The 21065-nt window shown below is 34.1% G+C and overlaps 4 protein-coding genes and 1 long non-coding RNA gene across 11 annotated transcripts in view; 3 read left to right on the top strand and 2 right to left on the bottom strand.

Annotated features, from left to right (window-relative positions):
• LOC105205664 (sphingosine-1-phosphate phosphatase 1) overlaps positions 1 to 1134 on the bottom strand; it is a 21411-nt gene extending 20277 nt beyond the window's left edge. Inside the window, exon 1 of the mRNA XM_039449795.1 lies at positions 996 to 1134. The gene's annotated coding sequence lies outside the window, so the exon portion shown is untranslated. The remainder of the gene's footprint in view (positions 1 to 995) is intronic.
• LOC105205667 (putative leucine-rich repeat-containing protein DDB_G0290503) overlaps positions 1 to 13426 on the top strand; it is a 17258-nt gene extending 3832 nt beyond the window's left edge. For 2 of the 7 annotated variants that reach the window (XM_011175112.3, XM_026131745.2), the window contains 7 exons: positions 5285 to 5438; positions 5510 to 5723; positions 6334 to 6429; positions 7365 to 7602; positions 7948 to 8252; positions 8337 to 11773; positions 12287 to 13426. In XM_011175112.3, coding sequence (XP_011173414.2) covers positions 5308 to 5438; positions 5510 to 5723; positions 6334 to 6429; positions 7365 to 7602; positions 7948 to 8252; positions 8337 to 11773; positions 12287 to 12458 — 4593 coding nt within the window. In that variant the 5' untranslated portion in view covers positions 5285 to 5307 and the 3' untranslated portion in view covers positions 12459 to 13426. Of the gene's footprint in view, positions 1 to 3292; positions 3742 to 4767; positions 5041 to 5284; positions 5439 to 5509; positions 5724 to 6333; positions 6430 to 7364; positions 7603 to 7947; positions 8253 to 8336; positions 11774 to 12250 lie in introns of those variants that run through there. The other 5 variants (XM_011175109.3, XM_011175107.3, XM_011175115.3 and 2 more) reach the window with 5 other exon arrangements.
• On the bottom strand, positions 3172 to 4676 carry LOC120357904. Its single transcript, XR_005574910.1, has 2 exons — positions 3754 to 4676; positions 3172 to 3299 (listed from the first exon to the last, which is right to left on the bottom strand). It is a non-coding gene; the product is annotated as an uncharacterized LOC120357904 (long non-coding RNA).
• A 439-nt stretch (positions 13427 to 13865) lies between the features above and the next one.
• LOC113003236 lies at positions 13866 to 17457 on the top strand. The gene is made up of 4 exons (XM_026131881.2): positions 13866 to 14266; positions 14869 to 15078; positions 15988 to 16161; positions 16885 to 17457. The coding sequence occupies exons 1-4, from the start codon at positions 14222 to 14224 to the stop codon at positions 17167 to 17169; spliced, it is 714 nt and encodes a 237-aa protein (XP_025987666.1). The 5' UTR covers positions 13866 to 14221; the 3' UTR covers positions 17170 to 17457.
• Positions 17458 to 17967: 510 nt separating this feature from the next.
• LOC105205847 lies at positions 17968 to 21025 on the top strand. Its single transcript, XM_026131872.2, has 4 exons — positions 17968 to 18077; positions 18865 to 19068; positions 19693 to 19866; positions 20473 to 21025. Exons 1-4 carry the CDS (start codon positions 18033 to 18035, stop codon positions 20764 to 20766), a joined length of 717 nt encoding a protein of 238 aa, XP_025987657.1. The 5' UTR covers positions 17968 to 18032; the 3' UTR covers positions 20767 to 21025.
• Positions 21026 to 21065: the final 40 nt, after the last annotated feature.

The following is a 21065-nucleotide window of genomic DNA, read 5'->3' on the forward strand; positions in this document are numbered from 1 at the left end:
ATATAATTTTAAAATATTTTTTACTTAATTTTGTTTTCAATATTTATAATAGTTTTTAAATATAAATTGTTTCATATAAACTCTGTATATACCGCAAAAGGAATAATATTTTACAAAACTGTTTTTATATGAAATCATTTGGTGTATTTTAATTTATTAAAATAATATCTACATAATTAATTTTAAAATTATTAAAAAAAGTCAAAACAATTAGTATTATTTAAGAATACTAATTTATTTAATAATTATCTATACTGTAAAAATTCAAATATTATATTTAAAAAATTTTTAATATTTAAAATATGTTTATTTTTATTTAGTGACCTTAAAACATAAAATTTCCAATTTAAATACATATATATGTAATAAATTAAGTGAAAAATTAATTTTACGCGCGTTTTTTTAAGTTACGGCCACTACGCGACGGTTTTGATCCCCAAACGGTAAATACCTCCGCTCCAGTTTTCGATTTTGCGTACGTGCTTGGCAAATACGAATCGGTGCATTAGCGAGCAGCATTTTTGCAAGCGGATGCTGTAGCTGAAACGCCAGCGGCGAGTCGTGGCACGCCACAATCTGCTCAGATCCGCACGATCGTCGCGCTTGCACGAAGCCGAGCCCTCGGAGCAGGACCGTTCTTTCTCTTTCTCTCTTTCTGTTTCTTTCTCACTCTCGCTCGTATCGCCCCGTATATACGAGAGGCAGTGTGAGCATTTATTAATAGAGATTAGAGTCCGGCGTCGTGTGGTGCCGTGTGCAAACGCCCTCACGCAAGACGCGGGACACGCGGGTGAGCGGCAGTCTGATTCAGAGCCTGTCGCGGAAAAACGATTCTCGCGATCGTGGGATTCTAGGTGGTGAAAAAACAGTGATCGATCGTCCAGCGAGAAATCGAGGGAAAGATCGGTTGTGACCGTCGCCGTAGGTCGCATCCGCCGCGCGCCGGTGCGGTTTGATCGGCAAGAGGAGTGCCGATCGCGCTCGTGATCAATCACCTCGATCAGCCGATCCAGGGTGTTTCGCGGACACAATCGTGCGAGCTCTTTGTGCGGTGCGCGACTTCGTCTTGTCTTTTGTTTGGTACGATTACTTCATCGTAGAGAAAAAGCCTAAAAAAATAGAAGAATGTCATTCTCCTGCCAAGAGAAGCAATTATTCAATTTGTAGTTCTTTTTTCTTTTAAGTAACGCTTATCTTTCCAAATATTTTCTTAATAATCTTAAAATATACTTGTTATTTATTTTAAAACAGATATTACTTATTACTTTCTAAGGTTCGGTAGTACTAGTTTAAAAGTTAAAAAGTTAATAATTTTTAACTTAACTTGGTCAAGTTTTAATGATTTAATTTTTAACTTTAACTAGTTATTTTTTAAGTATGTAAACTTTAATAACTTTTTTCTAAGTTAAAAATTTATCTATGTAAAAGAAAAAAAATTATAAGAGAAACAATACATTTCCACATAATTCCATAACTTCATTCAGTTAAAAAAATATATCAACTTACTCAACCCTACTTATTTCAAATATTTCATCAGTTTATAAACATCAAATTTATTCAAAATATATTCTGAATTCTAATAATTTATTCAATCAAAAATATTACGTTAAAACAAAAATTCAATACTTATTCTGACTTTTCTTTGATACAATTTTATAATATTCTTCGAAAGAATATAAATTCTTTTTTTCAGTATATAAATAAATTTTTTTAAAATTTGTGATGAATATATTTTAAGACAATTATCAAGAAAATTTTTTTAAGATAATCTAGTTATTTACGAGAAGAAAAAATCAAGTAAACGTTTTTCCTACCAAAAGAATTGATATTTTCTTTATCTGTAGAGGATGTCTCTAAAATTCAAGTTAGACAATTTCCTTTAGAGAATCGTGTCGTTTGAATCAACGTGTCTTTAGTACGCCAAAAATTGCTAATTGTCGAAGCAAATACGGTGGAATGTGTACTAAAACTCATCGCGAGATCGTTCATGACTGTCGATCGATTACAATAACTGGAACTTCCCGTTCGCTAGCCCGAGTTCTCTCCGCGAGTAATTTCGCTCTATCTTGCTAACAGATTCGAAATTGCCAATCTACCAAACGGAATTTCCGCGCAGAATGTTCCAGTAGAATTACCTCTCTAACGTTTTCACTCTTCTTTCCGAAATTAAAGAAAATTGGACTTCTAACACAGACAAAAAAAAACTAGTATTAAATCAACAATTTATTGTTTCATATAAGTAAGCAAAAATATAAATGTTCTTGAAAAAATTTAATAATATTAAACAGACGTAATTTGCTTACATGAAGAAATTTTGTTTATCAAATTTTTTCAAGATTTCATATTCTTGCTTATATGAAACAATAAATTGTTCATTCGATACTAATTCTTTTCTGTTGACAGATTGCCTTCGCAATTACAGATTTTATTACGGATTTTTGACGTAAATAAAACTTTGTGACTATCAAACATGTTTAATGATGCCCGAAGATGCACTAAAAAAGTTTTTTTAAGTATATATTTATTTTAATATCATTTTCTTGATGTAAATAAATATGAGCTAGTATAAAATTATTTTTAAACTTGGGAAATATTTTTTTAAATCAAATGAATAATGCATTAAGAAAAAAATTTTTTGATAAACTAAATTATTTAATTTAGTTCGACTAAATATTAGATTGATTCAACAATTACTTAGTTGCACAAAAAAAATATAATTTATGTCAATCATTAACATTTTTTGATAAAAAATTGACTAAACCAACTCAAAATGTAGTTGAACGTATCAAGCTGAATATTTTAGTTTTTCAGCAAATTTTTTTTCTCAGTGTGTTAAAATAAATATATTTACTTAAACATAAAAAAAATTTTTTTAGTGTAGTCGTAGAGAGATAAATATCTGAACGTTTAACATTTAACGCTCGGTTTCATAATTTACTATTAATAAACTTTGACGCGTAATATTATATATTTGTACGCGTAATATTATATACTTGTACAAAACTGCAAAATTTTATAATCTCATGTTTATTTAAGTCGGCGCCTCTCATTTTGACCGTGATATATTTGGAGAGTGCGAGCGAACGGAAAGTTCAAAACGTAAGCTGAAACCATCCACAGCGAATGATCTTAAACAGAATGTGGCTAAGCCGCAAGAATTCTGATATTCCAGATAATTAATTCCGATACGCATCTCTTCTCTCCCTCGCCGCGCCCAATGTCGGCGACGTCCCGTAGACGCTCAAGGATGTGACCGCGGGCCTCGCGGAAGACAAGAAAGTTGAAAGAAACGACGAAACCTGGAATTAAAGATAAAGTTAGAAGATGCAACGTCTCACGTGGCCGCTCGTCGCGGCGTGCTAAAAGAAATAGCATAGAGCATTTATCCTCGCGAGTATCGCTGCTGCGAGTTCGGAGTTCGGACGATCGCGGCTGATCGCGACGACGGTGACTCACTAATTGTGCGCGCGCGAACGGAAACACACTAATATGGCATAGGCAGCGGCCGGGGGCACGAATCTCGTACTCGTCGACGAATGATGTTAGTGCTGCTGCTGTGCATCGTCATGAAGATAGCAGAGATCTCCGTGGGCCGACAGCCGCCGCCGCCGCCGCTGCCGCCAGCAGCCACTTGCTGCGACAGGCGGTGCGGCCGATGCAGGCGATACGAGAGTTCGTGTAGGCGCCTTCGTCGCCAATCCCGCCAATCCTACGACGATAATAAATACATCGGACGAAAACGTAAGGACGTACCCCATCGCATCCCGCAGATCCCGTTGCGCCGAGCGTTCGCGTTACGCCCTCGTTTCCCGCGCTAACATATCTACCATATCTACTTGGATTCAATTCGATGTAATTCCGCGCTTAATGTAGGACAGTGCCGTCACCAGTCGCTGCTGGTCACTGCCGTCACTGTGCCCCACTGTGCCCAACGAAAAATCACCTATCGAATCGACATCGAAACGATCAATGCGACGAATCGATATTAATAATCGATTCGATGTCGATTCCATTATTATTTCTCACTCGTCAAAGCACTATTTTTTTCATCGTAGGGAAAATAATTTATTAATTAATTACTTACAGAAATGTAGATTTTTGCAAGGTTGAATCAAATTGAAATGAATTTTCTATTTGAATACTAAAAAAAATTTAGCAGTCAAAGAAATTAAATGCGGAAGATTTTTTTAAATGCGATTAAAAGCGCGCGAACAAAACAAATATAATTTTTTTCTTATTTTTCGTTGTACTTTTTGCATTTGATCTTAATAGATTCATATACGTACAATAATATATTTTGATGGGGGTTGAAAAAAAAGAAGCACGAGTTGCAGCAAGTGCGCAAAGGATTGAAAGGAATAAATCGAATTCCACTCGATTGTACAACGAACTTTTCTGCCTCTCCTTGCGATGATTCAAGATGTGGTGGGATAAAATCAAACGTAATCAAACGACAGCTGTTTCGTATACTTACTTAAATTCCGAATCTCTATTTACACGTTGGAAGTTGGAACGTCGATTAATGCGAGAGAAGGGAAGGGGGAAGGGGGAAGGGATCAATATCCGAACAACTGACGTGCTCGAGTGTGTCTCTCGCGTCAAGTGCAGACTGTGCAGAGAAGACGCGAAAAGGTGCAAGGAAGAGCGTGCAATTGCTGCGTGCAGTGCAGTAAGTGCAGCGGTGACGTCTTCTCGTGTCGGTCTCGCTGGGTCTCGCAGAATACGCGTGAATACGCGTGACCATAACCGTGATTGACCGTGATTGTAAATGCGACGAGTCGCTCCCGGACGGAATCCCCAGGAATCGCCGCGATTACGTGCGCTGCGAGTGCGCGGAATCGTTCGCTCCAGGTTGCCGAGTAGAAGGGAGAAAGAGGGAGATGCTCCGAGGCGCGCGCTACGTGGGACTGAGGTTACGAAAGTCTTACGATGCGCGAGTCGTACCTTTCCGCGACTTTTATGACGCGAGCCGATGAACCGTCCGTGAGTCTTACTACGTTCTTACCAATATCGCTGAAAATCACGACGTAAACAACCCCCGTAAGTAATCCCCGCAAACCCCTCTCGAGTGTCGCGAAGCGAACTCGTCGCTTCTTCAATTCGCATACCTTCACCGCGCCTCTTCGCGATCGTTCATTCAATGACTTTACGTGGGAAGCGAAATTGCGTTACGCACCTACCTTGGAATTTACCATACACTTGGTTATGACATGCGTCTTTATGTACTGGATTATATAAACACGTTTACTTTTCTCGCTGTACGATGACCCAAATTCCTCTGCAGTCGCAGGAGAAGGCGTAACAGTGATGATGGAAGAGCCACAGACGCCAGGTTCGGATTGCAATTCCAACCCGGCGACAGATTCCATTCAGCAGGATCTGGTCGGCTCGGAGTTTATTCAGGACAATGTTGAATATCAATGGTTTATTGATTATGGGTAAGTGTTCTGCCACTTAACTGTTTGTTTTGGCGATACTATTGTAGCCTTGACACATACTTAACTTACAGCTATAGAGATGGAGGTTTGCATATCCATCCCAGTGTCCTCTCATCGCTTTCCGCATCCTACACTCCCAAGGATCTGGGCTATTACGACGACCTTGCTCGTAATTTGGACGCTAATCTGGCAGAGATCGACATGGAGAGCTTTCGCACAGCGGATATTCACACCCTCCTTACAGCTCTGCCAGTCATGTGCACGGAACCAGTTCAGCATTCTGAGGTAAAGACAACATAAATTAATTCTTATTATTGCAACTTTATTCAAAGCAAATGTAAATTGACGGATGCCAAATATGAGGATGCATATCATGGAAACTATAATATTTCCATACACGAGATGCCTCTAACGTCATTAATTAGTCATTTATGACGATGTTAAAAATGACATCCACATATTGTAAAAGTGATATGAATTTGCTATAGCCACATATGTTACATAGATGTAGAAAGTATGTCATTTTCATATTTCATTGGATCTATATTTGACTGCTATTTAGTTTTTTAGTATGCAATTATAATACTGAATGCACTAAATTGGTGATTAATAATATTGCTAGTACATCATCGATTAAATAGTAAACTATCTGGCTGGTAAATATTGGTACAAAGTAATGTAACGTCAATAATTAAAAATAATTAACTAATGATTTCAAAATGACCATACTCGCTACTTGAGATCAGTTTCATATTTATGTTATCATCTTGCGACAGTTCACATAGAATTTCATATTAAAATAGAAATTCAATTTTGCTCACTTTCGCGTTGTTTTAGTTTAAAATTTTTTATATATAATATTCTAAGTCTCGTATGTATTCCATTATCGCCACAGTTTAACTGTCAAAGGGAACAGTATGCCAGTATATCTGGATCTGTCATGGAAAAGCTTGACATCGGTTCCTCCATCAGCCCTCATACCAGTAGTCAGGTATGACAACGGCTGACGAAAGCACGAACCCAATTGCTGTAAACTGTGTTCCCCATACATCTGACATTTAATAAAACTTATTAACAATCTTATGTCCACTTTATATTTTTTGCATGGCTATAAAAGTGTGTTGTAATAATTGAAGGATTTCTTGAGAAAAATCAAAAAAGTCCAAAAGTTAAATTTTTAGCTAATAAAAAACTTCTCATTTTTAAACCAGTTATTGTATAAATAGGATAATTTTTCTTCAGACATTTAGGTATAAGAACAAAGCTGCAGGCTTTGATTAATATTTTGATGATTTATTTAAAAAAGAAAAACAAACTTTTGGATTTGTTTGGTTCTTGCGAAAATTTTATATTTTTTACCTATTTATATTTACATTCTTCTTATTTTCGATTTGATTTGACATCAAAACAAAATTGTTCGTGATGTGATACTATTGACAGAAAATATTATATAGTCCAAATTTTGTTAAAACTTGTTTGGTTTTTGTAAAAAATCCTTCAGTTAAATTTAGTTAATATTAATGAAATTTTAATAATTTCTAATAAGTTTCTAGCCAATAACTTAATTAGGGTCACTACATCAATTAATGATTAAATAAGAAATTAAACCAGTCGATGAACAAATAAAAGTAACATCATAATTACATTTTTAAGTAAACAAAATGATATAAATATTTCAATCAAATTTGTATAAAAATTAGATATAAAAAATATTAATTTGTAATTCATTATTTTGAAGTCTTATTATTTTAATATTTTTCTTAAACAATCATTTACTGATATTTGTTTAACAACTGATGCAATAATCCTACAAAATCTTATTTAATCTTAATTAAAGTCTCGGCTAGTACTACATAGATGTGTATTATAAAAAAATTAATTTTATAATTCTACAAGTATGTATCAATTATGTATTATTATTCAAAGGGAGAAGATTCTGCATGTTCTACCACCGATACGATATCCATATGCAAGTCGTCGTTGCTATTTTCTCCAGTAAAAGAGACCCCAATGCTACCACCAGGTGGTAGTTACAGCGTAGATTCGCTGGACTGTGAAGACATGTTACTCACTTGTCAAACGAATAATAAAAACAATTACACTATTGCTTTTGAAGGCAGCATGACTATGTATTCGGATGGCTCTCAAGATTTTGAAAATCATGGTAATGTATATAGAAACACAGAATAATACAAATTATTTTCAAATGTTTACTAGAAAAAAAACAGTATTAAATATTAATATGTCGAGGCTATAATAGTTTTTTAAATGGGACGAATTTCAAGATTACGAATGACAGGACTAATATTTTTTTCTTAAGATATTACAAGGAATTTATCATTAAAATTTTTATCAGAGAGTTTAGGGATTTATTTAAGCGAGGAATTATATTAAAAAATAAAGGTATTTTAAAAATGTTCTTTTTTTTCTGTGTAATTGAAAATAATTTATCTTGAAATTTGTCCACATTTTTTTCTGTATTTCTTTAATTGCTCATTATTATTTTTAGACAAGCACAAGATGTATGAATCACCAGATGTATTTTATGATAAATCGAAAGACATGAAAGCAATGTTGGATATGTCAATGGCATGTTCAGACTCAAAGATATATACGACATGGAGCAATCTAAAACATTCCTCTATGAACAAAGTAATAACTCGTCATCCTTCTGGTAACAATAATACGATACCAGATATCTCACATAGTAGTGCTAATCTGACGCTCGGTGGGATGAATAAGCGGAGTCAAAGTTTACCGGATCTGTCTCGCGTTCATGAATTCCAGCATACAAATATACCTCTTAATTTTAGTGTAAGTGTAGATACAAATAAATTTATTTACGCGACTTAATAATCAGTACTTTGCATAATCTCGTAATTAATTTTATTTTTATAGGTTGATTCCGCTGAATCAAGCAATCATATGCAGCGGTTGCACAGTTCTGGATCCGCTATGAGTCGTTCGACAAACGCGGATAGTTCGGACAACGGGGAAAATACTGGTGCAAAGAAGCTGCAAAATCTAAGTCTTGTCAGACTGTTCATGAAGCAAAAGAGCATGAGCGTAGAGGGAATGAGTCTTACCTTGGACCAGTCTGATTCCGTTAGCGACAATGGTGGTTGGCCCACTAGTAACAGCGGCAGCGACAGCGCGACGAACACAAACACTCAGATACAACGGCAAAATGGTCAGGACATCTGCGAGCGTCGCGTACCTGAAAACGATTTCTCTATAAATTGGATCAAGCGCGACATGGCTAATAATATTGATATGGAAAGTCAGAGGGATAGCTTGAACGTTTTAAAGTGTGCGGCACGGAACAAAGATGATAAAGTCGAAATGACGTCATCCGCATCGGTGGAAGAACTTTCGGAGAGTATGTCCAAATCGGGTTCTACGAGCGATCAGCAGAGTTTCGATATCAATAGTCCGTTTGAACAGAAGCACGGATGGGCTGACTTAATGGAAAAGAAACACCCAATTTGTCGAACAACAGGAATACAAGCGAGTGCAGAGATGGAGGATAACGCGGCTCAAACTTCTCTAATATTTACCTCGCTGAAGGAGAAACACGGTCCTCTTTTTCAAGAAACAATAATCAACAAGAAGCCCGTGTACGTTGTGTATCCTAATTATACATTGCCCGACCTGTCGTTTCTCAAGATCAGAGATACCAAAATTGATAACGTCGCGTTAAAACCGCACACATTTGACAGAAATAAAATGGAGTGGAAACGCACCGTTCGTTCCGGTAGACCATTTTCATGTAACGATATTGACGCTTTACGACAGCGCGGATTTGCGCATGTAAAGGACTGGGAGTCGCTGACATTCCTCCTGCCTTATGAATACAAAAAAATCTTGCACGACGTACCGGAAGTATCGAGATACATCAATATCAATGAGGAAGTCAAGCGACCTCTGTTCTGTTTGTCTCCACCGATGCGTCATAGGACACGGCCGATCAGTGAAATTATACCGAACACTTCATCAACGAGCAGCACTGCGACGCAGCCATCTTCCGGATATAGAGGCTCGTCGACGATTTTAACCGACTCCTCGACGAATCAGCAGCCATTATCGAACAACGCGATCAATCCGTTATATTTATATCGCTATGACAGTATTAGCTCGGAAGCCGGTTTGATGAACAATGATAAGAAGATGCACAGACTCAATCAAACGAGGCAGGCGTATCCGTCTCTTCCAAAGCGATCTGTATCATTGCCGCAAGGTGAGGGTGAAGCTGATTTCAATAACGGCAGAGTACCACCACGACCACCGTTACCGAGGAGCATCTTGCGAAAGAACAAGGTTCTCGCGAGTAAACGGTACAGTATGTTTGAGATGGGAGATGTGGGCGAACAATCGGAAGAATCTGTGGAAGTAAACAAGAGAATGTCCTTGCAAGAGCCATATTATATGAATAATGATTTGCAGTTATTATGCCGCGAAAGAACAATCGATTCGGAGAAAGATGTCGACGAGACGGAAGCGGAGAGGTATCTTAAGGAAAAATTAAACGACATTACGAATAATACAAATGTGGAGTCGGAAACTTCTCAACACAGCGAGGATGACATCAAGCAATTAGAAGAATATTTGAAACGCAGTGCAATCTCGTCGCAAAGCAGCGACGGAGATATTGACAATGAAGTTAAAGTGAGATCGTACGTAAGGAAGTTTTTGGCTTTGAGGATGAACAAGGATCCACTTGTTAAAAATATTGATATGGGGGAGTCGCAAAGAAAAACCGTCAGTTTTGCTTTACATCAAAGAAAAAAGCTGGACACTAAGCTAAATAATTTGAATGCTATCGTAAATGAGCAAAATCACGAGCAGGCAGCTGAGGATAGATTGATAGAGTTGGAAGAGAAGAAAAAAATGGTGTTGTCTGTAAATAGAGCAGTGGATCTTTTATTGAAGTATTGGAACGCTGATTCGAATCATAGTCGTCCGAATTCTAACGAAAGAAATGAGTGCGCGCAGATCTGCCTTAGTAATTTGTGTCCGGCTTTATACGCTATTATGTCAGATGGCTTGAAACCCCATTTGAATTCTACTTTCGGACCAATTGCTAATAGCGTTTGGCAGGTCGTCGAAGCGAGTTCTCAACAAGGACCTCTTACAAAGACGCTGAACGAATTGGTGCAGAGAATTAATGGCGAAGATGTTATTACAGAAGGAATGTTAAAGTTCCACGCATTTGTATTTGGCTTGCTAAATTTAAGAGCATTGGATGCATGGTTTGCTTATTTATGTACGCGTGAATCAATTTTACGGAAACATTACAGTAACAACAGTTTATTCGTCGCGGCTTTGGCCAATGCCAATGTCCGAGAAGTTGTTGATTCGTTATTATACATCCTGAATCCGCTTGCATTCTGTCCATTTCATTTGGATCTTCTATATCAGTATCGGCAACTGCAAAACAGTTTTGGAAATTTGAATAATTATACTATGAATGCCATGAGCTTTAGAAATACCGATTTGACTATGAAAGACCTCGAAAGTGACGAAATGGAATCTCGCGGGATGGTTCCCAGTCCAAAAAAGACAAGACCAAAGTCTTGCATCGCTTACAACATGGATGATAAATATAGCATCGTGCATAAAGGCGATATTCAGAATGCGAAGAAACGTTTCAGTGCCATAAATCCGAAGGCGTTCTACGCATTGGACAAATTGACTTCCGAAGATTCCGAAGATTACACGGATAGTCTAGAACATTCCCCTTTAAGTAAGAAGGCAAGCAAGCAGCAGCCGCAATCTAAACTGTTCAGTCCCGATACTAAATCGAGTAACGACAATGGTGTCCCTACCGAAACAAAGTTCAAAAAGCTGCAAGAAAAATGGGAATTGATGATTGGTAAGGAAGGCAATAAAACTCAACCTACTGTGATGACTCCCCCTTCACCAGTACGAACATATGGAGCGTTGGGAAAGTCCAAAATACCTAGATTGCTCACGTCACCAGTGAAGCAATCTAATGTCGCGACGAATCTTGGGAAAGCATCGAAATCGCCTGTATCTCCGGGAATCTCTTCGTTAAAGAAACCCGCGAACCTTCCTACAGCAAAGACAACTCTAAAGAAACCTACGGATGCAAAAGCGAGAGATGTGACGCGTCGTACCAGTCGCGTTGATCAGGATACTCTAGGCATAACGCGAACTCACACAGCACGTCCGAGTTCTTTACCATACAAATCGCACGGAGCAACGTCCAGTGACAAGAATCTAGTCTCGCCTCACAGACGAGCCGTTTCGACCTCTCTACCGCGACCAACTGTTACCACTGTTTCAAAAACGCCAGTTTCGAAACATTCACACAAGTGAGTATCGAATATTTTACGAGCACACATGTATTAGTTTTTTTTTTTTTAAATTTTTCTATTATCTTTCCAGTGTTGGGCATTAATCGATTAATTTATTTGTTAACTAACATAATCGACTAAAAATTAATAATAGGCATAATTATAATTTATTGCAACAATTTATTTTAATTCATTCATTTTATTGATTAAAAAAATGGTTAATTTATATCTCAAGAAAAATTTCAATAGTTTATATCGTTTATAACTAAAAATTAAATTTTTAGTCCAAATTATTTATTGATGAATTAATTAAATTTTGCCCAACACTATTCTTTTGGTTCGAATTTTACATTGGTTGCCAATATTATTCATCTGTACGAGCGATATTACAAGTGAAGCAATATAAGTTTTATTTGTATGTTTGTTTACACTACGCTTTTGTGTTATTTCTGTTTTATATTTTAGCTTTTTTTCTTTTGCTCTCTTTATCTTTAGATACGTACGATAACGATTCGCGCGTCTCGATTGCAGAGAAGTCCGTACTCTCACTCACAGGATACCGTCGGACACCGGTCACCTCTCGTTCACGGAGGGTGAAAGACTGAAAGTAATATTGGAAGTGGACAATAAGTGGTTACTGTGCGCGAAAGGTGAACGAAGAGGTCTAGTACCTCGAGCGTGTGTACGCAGCGTTCAAACTTAGCCCCTCTTCTCGACAACCTTTCGCGATCGTAATTGTAACCGTGATCCCATCCGAACAGCAGCAAACGTAACTGTAATCTCACCCTCGAACGTGACACGAAGATGAACAAGTTGCGAGGACAAGTTGAAAAGTTCAAATTATACTTAAATACCCCGGGGACGAAACAAGTGATGTACAGTGTATTAAAATTGTTTTTAAGTCGTATGATGTAATATGCATATTATAACGCGCTTGTAAAGTTACTTTTAATCAAAGTTTACCCGAGAATACTTCATTTTTATCGAAACATGCGACAGTAGTATTATCGCTAGCGGCGCCATCGAAGACAGAGAGATATCGCCTAGTCATAGATTTTTTTAGATATTGTTTTTATTTAGATTCATTTATTTTAGGACGATGTACAAACGCGAGGGTAACGCGTTTCAACATATCCTCGACGAGAAAAAGCAAACAGTGTGTACTAATCTACACATATTACGAATGTGTGTATGTAACTGTGATCCTAGGAAATAGGTGATTAAGTTTATTAGTGCGAAAGCGCCAAATGTATATTTTGTTTTGATGTTTATATATTGTGACTGTGAGTTTTAATTCATTGATTAATAAATCGCATTGTGTGCAAGTAAAGCTTTGTTTTATAAAACAAAGTTGTATTTCTGCATAATACGAATCAATCAATGAACTAAAAAAGACTCACCTTTTGATATTTATTTATGTTCAAATTTTTCGCATCGCGCATTGACGATCCATCATTCTAATTTAAGCCATTCATGGCATGCACCTTGCGATGGCGGCGATCACATTTTTTACATGCTTCATGTATTTCCTGATACATTATATTATATATACATATATGTTTATATATATATATATATATATATATATATATATATATATATATATGTATGTATGTATGTATGTTAAGATATATGATATAATCAAATAAAGTCTGTTGTGAATTATATTAAGCAATGTATGTAGTCTATCAATTACATATAATGCAATTTAACACAATGTGAACAGTGTCGTTTTAATACAATTTTAGTTTATGATTTAACGAAGTAATTCATTTCTATGAATTTACGTACAAAGATAGTTGCGCCAAAAGCAAAAAAAACTTATTTTTAAAAAATTCACATTTATTTCAAAAGAAAAATTGCACGCAATATTGCAGGCGAATCGTTCATTAAACCCCGAGGATTTTACTTATAATAATTTAATTATTTGTAAAACCGAACAGAATATAATGACTAAAACAATATTAATAATAATAATACTGTTTGAAAGTTTCCTCTTCTAATGAAGAAAATTTCTTATCGCAAACGGATTGACGTCGTTTTTGCAAAAAAAAAAAGAAAATGTTTGCCACAGAAACACCTGTTCACACTTTTTGGTGTCTGTTTATAGTCTCAAAGGGGCCGTTGTTTTAACAGCAAAAATAACTGCTTAATCTAAAAGTTGAAAAGTATCAGTGCTTTGTAAAATCCTTGATTTTAAGTGGAAGCAATTAGACAAAAATAAGTGGCTCTCTGCGTTATCATAAAATCACGGTAGAAGGACAAGGGCCAAGGATAAGAGGAAGAATACTGTTACGTAAATATTTAAACAGATTTAGTAATCGTTATCTCTACGATCGTTATCGAAATAATCATTGGTATTGCAAGATCGTTGTATATATAAAACGGCGCAATTAAAATCACTTGTCAGTCAGCCGATTATTGGTGTGAATTCGAGCGACATCCTTGTAATAACAATAAGTAATCATGAGGATCACCATTGCATTGTCCTTTTTGGCTGTACTTTGTACTGTAAGTTCCTTGTTGAGAAACAATTTAGAATACATACGATACTTTTGGATTTTATTTGTGCAGAATCTTAATTTGAAGTAATAGTAAAATTTAATCAAATTGACCATTAAATCAAAGTCCAAAATATCTAGAAAATGTTCATTCTTCTTATCGAGCCTTTAAAATCTTTATTTTATCTTTCCACTCGAGAAAATATATAAAATGGTCGTAATTTTACTTTTTATAAAGAAAACCAACGTAAAATTTTTCCAATTAGTATTTTTTATAATCTTTGTCCCTACATATAAGGTGAAAGATTATACAGGAGAAAGAGAACCTATTTCGCTTATAAATTACATATATTTATTATAATTGTTTTTATTAATTATACATAATTTATATAATTTATATATAATTATTTATGAATATATATAATTAATAAAAACATATATGATTATACATCATATGAATCATTTTTCCTGGATATATAATATATTTATCGATTAACCCAAATATTGATTAAACATTAAATAAAATAGAGAAAAATTGCATAAATATCACATATAACTGCAATTAAGATGATCCACTCGTTAGGTTTGTCTCTCATCCCCTTTCAACCTTAGGTCGAAGCTGTTCCAGTTGCGTCGACCGATTTGGAAATTCTGAGACTTCGAGTGAGGGATTTGAAATGGAGAGTAGATACTGTTAAGCAAAGAATTCGAACGCTTCGTGACCATACCAACGACGATACTCTCGATGAAGTCTCGTTAAAATGGAATGAAGAAGAAGACAGTTTTAGGGAATATGCAGACTTATTACTTTCTGGAATACGTGTAAGTAATAGCTCAATAAACATTAACAGTAATTATCAATGTTATAATTTCATACTCAACAATGTAACACGTGATACGCGTAATAGTTACGTTGTTGAGTGCATAATTATAACATTGATATCATGTTACTATTAGTTGCTGTTTATCGAAAGATTAAATTCGATCTACGAGATTTCTTAAATTCTCCCCATTTATTTTATAAATTATTCAACGAATAAATTATTAAATTATAAATTGATAATAACGAATAATTTAAACACTTATCGAAGATACATCAATTGATTGTAAGTCCCTCTTTCTCTCTTTCTTTAAAACTATAGCTCATGTGCGATTTGAATTCTTAATCTTTTAAATTATATTCTTAAATTATTATTGCTACAAAATTCTTAGTTTACTAGCACATTAGATCAAGTAATGTTTTTATAATGATCTATAAATTGAATATACAATGTTAATTAAAATACATATTTTGTAATATTTATATACAAAATTTAATAATTGAATAATAATATCGTCTCAAGATAATATTAAAATTGTATCATAAAACGTTATTGAAAATGCTACATTAAAAATTATGTATCAATCATTTATTTTAAATGCTTTCTCCAAGTTACCTTGTTTAAAAAGTATAAGAAATTGGAATTAATAGAGAACAAAAGAAATTTAATAAAAATCCTACATCATTTTATTTGAACCTATAGATTTCTATCGTTTCTTATCGGACTTTTTAAGTAGGGCAGTTTACAAAGTTTCGAAAGATCTGTGAATCCGAACGATTATGTACGTAATCAAAGATACGCGTAAAACTTGGTCAATGATTATCGTGTTTGATGATTTTGATATTTGATAAAATAAACAAACATGTAATAATACACATTAGTTAATTTACTGTATGAATTGAATCTTTAGAAAGACACAGACGCTGTTAAAGCGGAGGGTAAAGACGCGGATTCATGCTACAAAGATGCCATCAAGGGTATCGAAGACGTCGAACAAGAAGCATATAAACAAGCTACCAAATGCGACGAAGCCGCTAAAAATTCCATTCAAAGCAATCTTGGTTTTATCGATAATCTCCTCTCGGTACGTTTTTCTACATTCGTAGAAAAATTTTAATGACTTTTTGATCAAATTTTGATGATTACTCGACGAAATTTTATTTATATTTCATTGGAAAGATTATTTTTTGTGTTTAATAAAAAAAATATGCTTATTTAGATATGTGACGCTTCAGTGACAAAAACTTTCCAAGAAATAACATCATACAGCGTCAAACCATCAGTAACTTACCTAAAGTAATTTTGTTCAATTGTTTCATCAAGACATATTCTCATTATTCAATCATTTTCATAAGTTGAGAGAAAAATCTAGCCTATAGAAAATAACAATATTTTCAGGAATTAAAATTTTTTAATATTTATTATCAAAATAATCATATTAAACTCTTTATTAAACTATTATAATATCGAAATAAAAATATAATATTTGTTCTAAAATTTGAACTTATTAAATTCCTTAAAGAAGATTAAATTATATATATAAGCATGATTATCATTGTTCCGTATATATAAGCAAGAATAAATTTCTCAACTTAAAATGAAACAATGATTGTTAAATAGAATATATTAGTTTTAATTTATAATATTAATATTTGATATTGTCTTTTCTTTGATTAAAATGTTCTTAAGTGAAGATGAATTCAACCAAATTTCATCAAATTTTCATTAAAATTTCATCAAATTGTATCAAAATTTTTCTACCGGGATAGTAATCTATTGAAATAATTGTGCAATTTTCCTCTTGCAGACTGCAGATACGCTGTCGACAGACTTGGACAATACTTTCCTAACTTGTCACGACAAAGATATTTACAGGATGCAAACCTGCATCATTCACGAACTAGGAATAACGGAAAACTCTCTAAAGATTTTGGAGAACGACTGCATCACCGCGGAGACCACCATCATGCCCGTGTCCAGGAATGTCGTAAAGAAGGCCAGCAACTGCTTCAAACAGGCCTTTTCCTCCTCGTATACGTCGGGAACCGGGATTAAAATGAAAGCCGACGAGTGCATCCAGCAAAAGAAATAATTTGCAGACATTTTCTAACTTCAAAACCACTGCGCACTTATTACCGATTGTTCTTCACTGAAATAAACAATTCCTAAAAAAATCGAAATGCCTCATGATTGTCATTAAAAAAAAATTATATTGTGTGTGTATATATATATGATATTACGTTATGATATTACGCGATACTGTGTCATGACCGTATGAAATATTTTAAAATTAACGCAGTTCGTAGTACGTGCCCGGAAATTAAGATTCCATGATATTTTTCACATGTAATATGAAACAAAAATAAAAATATTCGCAAACGAGAGCTATTTGTTCATGCAATTCCTTATATACTTGAGATTGACCTTCATCACGCTTACGTTAAGATCGCGAAATTAGACGTCTGCTAAGCTGCGTCTTATCTTTAAACCAATAAATTTTATTACGCGCTATCTGTTTTATAAAATCTGATTTTCTAATCTATTTCTTGATTTACGCAAGGGTGATGATAAGTATTACATCATTAGGCAATTCTTTGAAACAATAGTTTCAAGATTAAAGAAGACAGTTCGTAATCTTCATAACGCTCAAAACTCAATAATTAGATTTCTTGAAGGATAACAAACAGTGCTACTATTTGACGATAAATGCGTTTGCAAGTCTACGTACTTTCGACTTGATATCTTCGAAATCAGAATGATATTCTTAGACGTCGATTATTACGTAAATACTGCTTATCTTGATTTCCCTCTCCCTATCACCATTCAAAGCTTGCCAAAATGTTTTTTTTATCACATCTTAAATATATATATAACAAGGCAGAATTATTGTAACACTTATCAGTTAGTCAAATTCTCGTGTTAACAGAGCCACTCCCAGTGACACTACAAGCAAACATGAGAATCGCTATAGCGTTATATCTTTCGGCTGTACTTTGTACCGTAAGTTCCTATCTTTTTCTTCGAGTAGAGATCGTGAAAAAAGATAGCTAAGCTGCAAGTTTGTGTAATAAATAAGTGCGTAATACAATTTTTAATATGGACATAATGTTAAAATATTTTGATTCGCTCTTTCCTTTAAGGAATTAAAGCTGCTTTGTTTTTATTTTCTTTTTTTTTTGCACAATACTTTCACCGATTAACAATGAACTTGAACATTGATCCAAATCGACGAGATACTACTAGAGATAATACTCTTGAAACGCGTATTTCTCAAAACAATGTTCTTAAAATCGATTCATGGTGGCGATGTCTTAGAAACTATTCGATTTGGCTGAAATTTTTACAGCATTTTCTTCACTATTTAATTTTGCTTTATGGAGTTTTTAAATAAACTTGTCTAGTTATTTTATTAATAAAATAGTTTAAAATAGAAAAAAATCGCAAACTTCAAACAATCGCCATTATTTTTTAATGAATAATGCGGAAGAGTCTCATGTAGAAGAAAAGATGTAAAGATGTCCTCGTTAGTTTCTCAAAACATTTTGGCTTTTAGAACATTCTATGAAATGTTCTGACGATGACCACCGCAAAATATGTTGTCTTCTGCAGTCATTTATTATAATAAACCTCAATAAAAATTATTTTTTTAATATTTTTTTTAAAGTACATTATATTTAATAAAAAAAATCTTTCATTTGATTTACTATGTTTTCTTTAAGTATCCAAAAAATGCTACTTTTATGCTCTGCTATTTCTTCTTAATACAACGTTAATCTTTCATATTCAGATCTACGCCAATCCAACGGACAAATTAGAAAGTGCAAAGCTGCAAGTACAAAACGCGATATCGAATGTGGAGCGTATTATACAGAAAATCAGGCATGTTTATATTAATACCAAGGAAGACACTATAAATAGTGTCACGGATAGATTATGGGAACAAATGGATAATTACAGAGATTACGTCAATCTATTGCTCAAGTCAATGCAGGTGAGTAATATTTCGAATTTATTTATAATCTAAGTCAAATAAATTGTAATAATGTTAAAATATTCAAATCGTGTTTAAAAAAAAATTTCAATAATTTTAGAATTATTTTAATTTGAAATTCGAGATTCGAAACTTTGATCTTCAAAAATTTTAATGTCGAAGCTTCGAAGTTTAAATGTCAAAGTTTCGAAAAAAATCACCAACTCTAATAGTTATAATTAAAAAATTATTTTCACGGTATTTTATGAATGTACTTATTATCACTTTTTCACTGTATCTTATGAATGTACTTATTAGCGTTGAGTGCTTCAATAAATGTTTTTTTAATAATATTTACATAAAAAATAAAGCGTCAATTAATATTGATTCGCGCATGAAAAATTCGATAATCATGCGAAAATATCAATTTAATAATGTATGAAAGCATTATGTAAAATGCATTAATGCAATACAGCATGTGAAATAAAAACGCATTCAAACTGATACGATATGGTAAAGTCGTTCGTTTTAAGTAAACCAATGACATTGTGATAATTCCATTTTCACAATTCAGAGCTGACTCAAGTTTGTTGAAAGATGCGGCAAATCAACCAAATAATCATTACTCGTCATAAATTCTTTTAGAGAGAAGTAGATAATGCTAAGCGTAGAGGTGTAGATGCGCAACGCTGCTACGACAGTAATTCCTGGGGTGTAAAAGAGCATTCCGAGGAGGCACACAAAGCTTCTAAGAAATGTAAAGAAACTGCTGAAAAAAACATCGAGAGCAGTCTCGAATATCTCCATAGCTTTACATTAGTAAGTTTCTTTATATGTTATTATAATCTCTTTGCCACCTGCATAGAAAAGAATGATTTCTTTTTAAGTATCCAAGAAAAAAAGTTTTCTAAATTTTAATAAATATTTATTCAAATAATACAATATTTACTTACGGTACATAAATATACTCTAAAAGAAAAAAACAAACTTAAATTGGATTAGTAATTCTTCCCAACAAGAAATGACTTGTCGAATCGATATCAAAACGACATCAGTTTGATGATTTCGATAACGACTCGATGTCTATTTAACATCCATTATCATTTTTCACTGGGTTGTACTTTGTACTAAGTAAATATACTTCTACATTTAGCGAATATTTCATTAGTACTGTTCAAATATTTATTAAAATTTAGTCACTTTTTCCTCAGTGTAAAAATTTAGTTGTATACAGATTCTAAAAATAATTTTCGTTGGATCATCAAAATAAGTCTGCAGGACAGTCCAGGTCACTTTGCTAGGCTCGAAATTTTTCAATGTACTGTATCTAGCTAAATTTTTGGACATTTTAGTAAAATCGTTCTTTCCATGCATAATTGATCCAATTGTGCATCTAATTATAATACATGCCGATCTCTGACGTAGCTTGGAGACGAACTGATACAACAACTAAATAATATCCTCGTGGACTGTCACGACAAGGATGATTTTAAAATGCACACCTGCGTCCTCAGTGAGCTCGGAAAGGCCAATAATTCCGTGAAGGATTTCGAGGATGACACCAAGTACATCGAGTATAGTGCTTTACCGCTGTCCAACTACGTCGTTCTACAGGCCTCCCAATGCATGACTAATGCTTACTTGCTAGCACGCTTTGAATGTCAAGGCTCACAGGACTCCAACTCCAGATGCGTTCGCGAAGCTCTGGAGAAGATCTAGCAGAGTTTTATTGCTCGAAGAAAACTAGTGCATTTGTCGATTTATGTTTGAAATTACACTCGAAAGAAAATCATGTATCTCAAAAAATCAAGACAATTTGACAACAATGCCATTATGCATTTATACTAAACTTATGCAATAAAACTTCGATTAGCGCACTTAATGGCGCACCCTTTGTCTCGCTAAATTTAGAACTTTATTTAAAAAATAATTTTTATGTATATGTTTATGTATATGTATATTTTTAAGGGAAATAAAAATAATAAAAAAATTATATCGAGGAATTATTCAGCGATACG

Source organism: Solenopsis invicta, chromosome 5 (genome assembly GCF_016802725.1).
Source record: "Solenopsis invicta isolate M01_SB chromosome 5, UNIL_Sinv_3.0, whole genome shotgun sequence".
Classification (NCBI taxonomy): Eukaryota; Metazoa; Arthropoda; class Insecta; order Hymenoptera; family Formicidae; genus Solenopsis; species Solenopsis invicta.